At 55.5% G+C, this 7,830-nt stretch overlaps 1 protein-coding gene across 1 annotated transcript; it reads right to left on the reverse strand.

Moving 5' to 3' along the window:
• Positions 1 to 1,943: 1,943 nt before the first annotated feature.
• LOC132476742 (WAP four-disulfide core domain protein 2) lies at positions 1,944 to 5,755 on the reverse strand. The gene is made up of 3 exons (XM_060078891.1): positions 5,680 to 5,755; positions 4,882 to 5,025; positions 1,944 to 2,095 (listed from the first exon to the last, which is right to left on the reverse strand). The coding sequence occupies exons 1-3, from the start codon at positions 5,753 to 5,755 to the stop codon at positions 1,944 to 1,946; spliced, it is 372 nt and encodes a 123-aa protein (XP_059934874.1).
• Positions 5,756 to 7,830: the final 2,075 nt, after the last annotated feature.

Consider the following 7,830-nt stretch of genomic DNA (forward strand, 5'->3'; position numbering starts at 1 on the left):
ACTATTTGCAGTTCAGGGAGGTGAACAAGGCTAGTTAAGTGTCACAGCTGAAATCTGAGCCCAGGTCTCCCTGACTGCAAAGCCAGCCCATGGAACTGACAGTGATGGAGACGAGAGGTGGAGAGCTCTGGTCCCTGGGGAGGCCGTGGCTCTCGCGCTCTCAGGCACTGAATTAACAACCTTGGGGCCTTGGGCACGTCCTCCCCTCTCTCTGGGTCTCAGTCTTCACATCTGGGCAATAGGTTCCATCACCGACCTGCCGGTCCCTTGGCTGAGAGCTTATCAAAAGTATTGCACGATCAACAATGAGGTTTCAACCAAAGGGCCCTTCCAGGTTCTTGCTTGTCCGGTTCCCTCTGTCTGAAACAGCCTCCCCACTGCTGTACTTCACCAGACTACAGACCTTTCATTCATCCTTCAGGATTGGCTCAGGGCCCCTTCTGGGAAGCCTGCTCCCTCCTTTCCCCACCCCCACCTGGGTGAGGCTTTCCTCCTCTGTGTCCCAGTCACACCCAGCCCTTCCCTCCATTGCAACAGCGACAGGCACTGGGGGCGTCTGTCCGTCTGTCTGCCTCAGCCACTGGGCTGCAAGCTCGGTGAGGAAGGGCGGTGGTCACCTTCCGTCCCAGGACCTGGCACAGAGGTGGCGGCACAGTGCTGGATCCTGCAATGGCCTGACGATGCACGTTCTTTGGTTTTGCTTCTCTTTATTTTCTTACACTTGCTTTATGACTTAATATTGTTTCATTTTTCATTATATGTGGGGAAAGAGAGGCTGCACAATCTTTTCCTTCCAGGGTCAGAGCCCCCCCAGGTGGCTGAATGTAGCCCTGCCTGCCACAGAGTAAGTGCTCAACACACTTGAAAGGGGCATTTGAGAAACGGAACTGAAATGAACTGATCTCTACCAGCTCCGTCCTGAAAAGCCAAGCTTTTTGGCCAGAGTAAAGATCAATTCTTCTGCCTCGCACTGGCCTATGCAAAGAGCTTCCTACTTCCCCAACCCATGCAGCCACCACCCGCCCTCCCAGGACACACTGACTTATTTACGTGGGTGTTAAGGGGAAAAGGAGTAAATCTTCTCACAGCCCAATTCATCAGCAAATATTGTCCCATCTACCTTCACATAGGTCCCACTTACGTCACCTGGTCCATCATCTCCCACCTGGCCTCTTGCAGGAGCCTCCTCGCTGGTCTCCCTGCTTCTGCCACTGTCCCCTAGGGCCTCCACACAGCACCCTCAGCAATCTTTGCAAATCTAAGTCAGAGCGTGTCCATTCCCAAGGGCCCGACATCTCTGGGTCAAGACCATGGGTCAAGACTAAAGTCCTTACATGGTCTATCAGGTCCCCCCGCTTACCACCTACCTCTCGGACCCTCTCCTCTATTGCTCTCTCCTTGATCAGCAGGCTCCAGCCTTCTGGCTTTTCCTGAAACTCACCAGGGAGGCTACTGCGTTACACCTGCTGCCCCCGGGCCCGTAACATTCTCCCTGATATGCTCGCGGCCCCCTCCATCATTTCCATCAAGTCTGTTCATATGCTGCCTTCTGGGAGGTCCCAGGAAAAAATTGCAGTGCTGCTCCCTGCCACCCGCCATCCCCACTCCTTATCCCCACTCTGTTTTCTTTTTCTCCAGGCCACTTATTTCCCGCTAACATTTCACAGAGTATACTTGCATATTTATTTTGTTTATCATTCACTAAGCATATAAAACCATCAGAAAGAAATTTGTGTCCGATTTGTTCACACATGGAGCATCCCCAGCACCTAGAGCAGTGCTTGGCACGTGATGGATGCTCAGTGAATCTGCTGAGTGGGTGAAAGTAAATCAAAGGACAGAGAAGGGAACAGCAGTGTGTTAGCTCAGGTTCTCCTTTTCAGCCTCCTGCAGGTGTCATCACATCTGGGCATCAATGCACCCCTCCCCCCAAGCCACCTACCTCAGAAGACAGGTGTGACACAGGACACCTTCCCGCAACCATTGTGGCAGCATTTCAACAGACCAGGACACTGGCTGTCCACCTGGCACTGGTCCAGGCAGAGGCCGAGCTGGGGGAAGGCGATGTCCACCTGAGGGCAGGAACCCTTCTTTTCTGGGTGGAAAAAGGGGTGGGGGGTGGGCAGAGGGGAAGCAGGGAGCTGAACACGTCTCCACAGCATGACCACCCACCTGGATTCACAAACAAGAGAGCTGTCTGCCTAAGTGGATCTTGGGGGCTGGAGTGGATCTCAGGGGACCTTGGGAGATCACCTGCAACCTCCCTTCCTCTGCTCTCTCCCTGAGTGGTTTGGGATCATAGGGCCCTAGTTTGAGTCCCAGATCTGCCTTTTCCTAACTTTGTGACCTGGGGCCAGAAATCTCCCAGAGCCCCATGTCTTCAGGTGTCACATGAGATCTGTGCTGCCCATGTCATGGGGCTGCTGTGGAGGCAGTGGAGGCAACAGACATACATTCCTTCTCCCTGCACAAAGTCCTTGTAATAAGAATAATAATGAGTAAGGACGGCAGTTAACACTTAGCTGCTTCCATGTGCCAGGCGTTATCCTAAGCATTTGACGTATATTAACTCATCTAATCCTCACGATAATCCTAAAACAGGGTGCGAGGAACTGTTACTATTTCCTCATGTTGCAGATGAGGAAACTGAGGTACCAAGAAGCTAAGTAATTTGCCTAAGGTCATACAGGGTAGAGACAGGATTTGAACCCAGGAATCTGGCTTCAGGTCTGTGTGTCATGCACTCTGCTGCTTTGTAAGCTGTAAAGTGCAGTGCACGTGTGAGGGGTTATACACCCACAATCTCTTCACTCACTCCCATCTATTCACTCCCAGTTACCACCATCTAGCACCAAGGCCCCCATACAACCTCACTCATCCACACCCAGACAAGCATTCTTCCACTAACACACACACAAACAGATAACACCACAGAGATGTGCTGATTACAAAGCCCTTAGTGTAAATTCATTTTCTCCTTTAAACCTCCACATCAACTCTCTCTTCTGTAGGGGATATTTCTACTCCAATCCTACTACAGAGGAGGAAAATTAGACCCAGAGATGTGAAGGCATCACCCAACAGCACACTGCTGATCCTAAGTAAAACCAAGACCTGAGCCCAACCTTCCAATGTCCACACACACACACACACACACACACACACACACACACACACACACACACACATCCTGTGCTCCACTTCCAGGGTCAAGGAGAAGGGAGCTGGGCTCAATGCCCAGAAGCCCCAGGAGCAAGCCCAGCCAAATGTCAAACGGGCACACAGCTGGGTGATGAGCTGCAGAGGACAGGAGGGGCCGTCTTCCTGGCACAGAGTCACCCTTTCCCTTGAGAAGGGCAGGAGCTCTCAATACCGAGCTGCCCCCGGACAGAAAGGCATCGGGAATGGGGTTCTCACAAAACAAGCCACTGTGTGTGCAGGGTCTACTCTCTCCTGAGACATTTCACATGTATGATTTCATTTAGCATCATGTCGACCCTACAACATCTGGGATTCTCATCCCATTTTGCCAGCGAGAAAGCAGAGGCTCGGAGAGGTGAAGCGACTTGCTCAGGACCCACAACCAGCTGATGGCACGACTAGGATCCTAGCTCAGGAGGCCCTCTGGTCCTGCCCCTCCTCCTGCCTCAGTCTGTCCATCTGAGACCAGGGAACAGCAGAGACTCCCCCTAACAGCAGAGACTCCTCTTTTCCCCCACCTCCTCTCTCATGTGTCTGTCTTTCTCTCCCAGTGTCCTCCTCTCCTGGGCCTCCTCCCTCTGGTCCAGGTTAGAGGCCCCCAGACCCAGAAGCCCCCGAGGGGCCTGTCCTCCCTCCACCTCCCACCTCCCTGCTCATGAGTGACTGAGTCTCTAGTTTCAAACCTTCCCGGCCCCTGTGGGCATCTTCAGAGAAATCACAAGGTGGGAGCATCACAGAGGTTTTTTTCCTGGATAAAGACAAGTGATCCCAGCACCTTGGGATCCAAGTCCTATCCCTGCTTCTAGCCCTCAGTCTTTCCCTCTGAAAAATGAGAAGCTTGGATTTCACAGCTTCCTGCTCTGATAGGAGCCCCCATGGCCTGCTGGACAGTCTTGAGCTCCAGCAAGTGCTTTTTATGACAGGCCAGCTTCACACACTTTCTCTCTCTCACTCAATCCTTAGAGTGGAAGAGAGTGTTTTAAAGATGAAGAAGTGGGAGAGGTGCTCTGGGAGGGGTCCTGACATTCTTCAAACCACTCAGGCAGAAAGGAACCCCCTGCGTTATGACTCCTGCCCAGCCAGAGATGGCAATGTGACCTTGGACAAGAACCTTGCTCTCTTTCGTAGCTCACATCCACATCTTTAAGATGGGCTGGGTGCTCTCCTAAACCTGGAAAGTCTCCATCTGGACAGAGGAATTCGGGGAGTCCTGCCAGCAGGCGTCCTAAGTCCTTCCTCCTGGGTTGGGGAGGCCCCAGGGTAGGGACGCTAATGGGGAGGAACGCCCCAGACCTTGCGGCCCAGCCCATTGGGCAGCCCTAGGCTGCCCCGCGGCTAAACCCAGCCAGGAGGAAAATCCGAACCAGGTCCCCTGATCTCAGAGAACAATGTTCCGGAACAACGTCCCCGCGGTGCGTCCCGGAAGTCCGTCATGCCCCAGAGCAATGAATCCGGCTAGCAGTGGGGGACCTCCCTTCCCCCTGGCTGCACTTCAGCGACGCCTAGGTCTCGCCAGAGCCGTGGGAAGGAGAGCACGGGCTGATCTGGTTCCATCCGCCTCGACCCGGTCGGGGACCCCTGGGTCGGTCGCGCCCCAGATCCCGGAACAGAACTGGGCACTCCCTCCCCCTCCCAACCCCCGCTGCCCCGCCCCGCCCCGCGTGGGTCCCCCGGCGTTACCATTGGGCATCTGGCAGACGGTGGCGCAGCCGGCCCGGCAGCACTTGAGATTGTCCGCGCATTCCCCATCCGAGAGGCACTCCTGCGTGCAGTTCAGGTCCACCTCTAGCGCGGGGCACACGCCTGATTTCTCTGCTCCTGTGCCTGGGAGGCCTGATTTCTCTGCTCCTGTGCCTGGGAGGCCTGATTTCTCTGCTCCTGTGCCTGGGAGGCCTGATTTCTCTGCTCCTGTGCCTGGGAGGCGGACGCGCAGTGGGGGACTCAGTCCCGCTCTCAGAGGATGCCCGCCTCCTGTCTGACGGCCCCAAATCTCAATCTCCCGGGAATTCTGAGTCTCAGTCCCTGCTCCCCACATCCCACTACAGCCTTGAGAGAGCCCCACCTCCAGGGCCGGGGTCCCCGATACCTGGGACGACAGGAGTGACCAAACTCTTGGCTTCTGAGCCCTCAGTTCTTAGGGGACCCCCGCACAACTAAGCGTCTAGGAGCTTCCCATGTCCAGGCACAGGGTCCCCGCCTCTCCACTGTCAGCAAAGAGTGTCCCCATCTCCCCCCGCGCATATGTCAGCCTTCAGTGTCTCCCCACCTCCAGCACATTGGACCCCACATCTAAAGCTCCAAGGGTCACCACTTTTAGGCACCAGGGATCCCCGCATTTTAGTCTTCATGGGACTCCCCACTTCCACCCCGGGAATCCTCACTTCTCTGTCCCCAGAGAGGCTAAGCTTCTGCCGGGCTCCTTCCCGGCGCTCCTGGTTCGGCCCCTTTGGGCGCCAGGCCTCTCCCCGCCCCACTCACCTGTGACCGGGGGGAGACCCAGCAGCAGGCCAAGGAGGAGGGCGGCGACGAGCAGACCGAGGCGGCAGGTAGGCATGGTGCTCGCCGGGGCGGGAGTGAGGCGCCGCCCGGAAGGGGGGATTTAACCGCTTTCCTGGGGGGCGTGGGGTAGGGGCGGGGCCGAAGCCGTCCGGGTAGAGGGCTCAGCGGACAAGGCAGGCGGGCCGGCTGCAACCTCTCGCCGTTTCACAATCCCCCAGGATCAGGTGTCACTCTGGCCCCAGTGGGAACCAGGAACCTAAGCTGCTTCCAGGCCGGTGCAGCTCGACTAGCTGCAGCTGGACCCTTGTCCACTCCTGCTTCCCCACCTCCCTCCTGGGGCCTGTGGGCGGGGCAGCAGGAGGCCAAGGGCTAGATTCAGGGATTCCCATTCCGAGACTCAGGGCTCTCCCGGTAATGCCCGCTGTCGGTAAAGGAGGGGGAAAGGGCAGGCCCCACAGGGAGGAGCCTGAGGATGAAGTGGTTGGGTTTGGGGTCAGCAGATCAGAGTGCAGATTGCTCTTTAGAGATTCATGGTGGAGCTGTTGTGTGGGGATACAGAGCACATAGTAGGAGCTGCAGGAAAAATGAGTCATGAATGAACCGACTGGACACAAGAAACTGAGGCCAAAGAAGGTGAAAGACCTATTAACATCTAGAGCCATTTCATGTGTGTTCCTCGCTCCCTCTCTTTTCCACACCAACACTCTCTCAGGGCTCACCGCGTGCAGTGCTGTGTCCAGTGTCTCACGGAGTCATGGATCTTCCCAGACACCTGTGAACAGACAGATATTGTTGTCCTCAGCTGTGCCTGACAGATGGACTGGATGTGCAGAGGGGGTACCCTCCCACCCAAGGTCCCATGAGAATCTTAGAGACAAGGTTTGATCCCAAGTCTCCAACCCTCCAAGCCCTTATTTCTTCCATTCCATCCTAAAGGTACGTTCTTTGTGACACATCTAGGGCGCACAGTTGGTGTAGAGAAAGTAATTAAAGGAGCCTTCGGCCCTGGCCTTGGGGTGACAGGGTCTGGGTTTGACTCCCACCCACCTCCACCACCTCGCAGCTGAGGGACCTTGAATGAATCACTTCCCTGTTCTGAGCTGCCACACTGTCATCTCCAAAGACGTGTGAGTGGTCCGAAGATGGTGTCTCCTGTGAGTAAGGAGACTGCTGAGTATACACCAAGCTTTAACGCGCAGGCTGGTAAATGCCACAACACAGTTACCCAGCAAGAAGAGCCTTCAAACATCCTTCCTGATCCAAAATCTGAGGTCAGTAAACTCCAGGAAGTCTTTGCTGCTAGAGGGCAGAAGGGGTCAGGGGCAGTGACCATTGGGATGACAGGTGAGTCGGACTTGGTGACAGATGTACATCCAGCCACTGTCCCCACAGACGGGTCCCGGGGGAAAGAGGTGAGAATGCCTCCCCAATTCCCAGGTTCAGCCTGGGGACTGGAGACAGGTGCTGGCTGGGAGGGGCCAGGGCTGTTTACTCTGAGCACAGGGAACAGTCCACAGCCATGACGCAGGAGCCAGGTAGGGGCACAGCCCAGGGCGGCTCCTGGAACGCAGTCTAGGGCAGCAGGGGACACTTTGATGAGCAAATGGTCTCAGCCTGTGGACCCAGCTGCCTACTGGACCTTCAGCCTCAGGCACTGCTCTCCACAGCCTTCTTCTGGCACCTAGCCAGCTCCCCAGGCCAGGAAACTGCTTGGCCTCACCCCTCCCCAGCCCTCTTGGGCTCTCCTGGGGATTGACTCTCTCTGACAGAAATGGGGATTAGTCTGAGGCCAAGAGGATGGGGCGGGGCACACGGATGGAGGATAAAGTTTCATAGGCCAATGATGTTTAGCTTTTGGGATGCTAGCCTGTGTGCTAGGTATATTCATATAGTTTGCTTCTACATAAAATGTAAAAAGGGCAGAGGCTTTAAAGCCAAATACATTCAGATCCAAATCAGGGGTTGGCTACTTCCTGGCTCTGTGACTTATAACAGCACCTCACTTTTTGGAGTTACATCTTCTTCTTCCTTAAAAGGGGTATCATGAGGGAATTCCCTGGCGGTCCAGTTGTTAGGACTCCGCGCTTTCACTGCTGAGGGCCCAGGTTCAATCCCTGGTCAGGGATCTAG

Source organism: Mesoplodon densirostris, chromosome 16, assembly GCF_025265405.1.
Source record: "Mesoplodon densirostris isolate mMesDen1 chromosome 16, mMesDen1 primary haplotype, whole genome shotgun sequence".
In the NCBI taxonomy this organism is placed as follows: Eukaryota; Metazoa; Chordata; class Mammalia; order Artiodactyla; family Ziphiidae; genus Mesoplodon; species Mesoplodon densirostris.

Bases quoted from the DNA above. Each gene is read 5' to 3' on its own strand.
- LOC132476742 (XM_060078891.1), bottom strand. From the start codon at position 5,755: ATGCCTACCTGCCGCCTCGGTCTGCTCGTCGCCGCCCTCCTCCTTGGC. The intron at 5,026-5,679 runs GTGAGTGGGGCG...CAGGCCTCCCAG, and splicing joins GGGTCTCCCCCCGGTCACAG to GCACAGGAGCAGAGAAATCA. The intron at 2,096-4,881 runs GTAACGCCGGGG...TTTTCCACCCAG, and splicing joins CGTCTGCCAGATGCCCAATG to AAAAGAAGGGTTCCTGCCCT.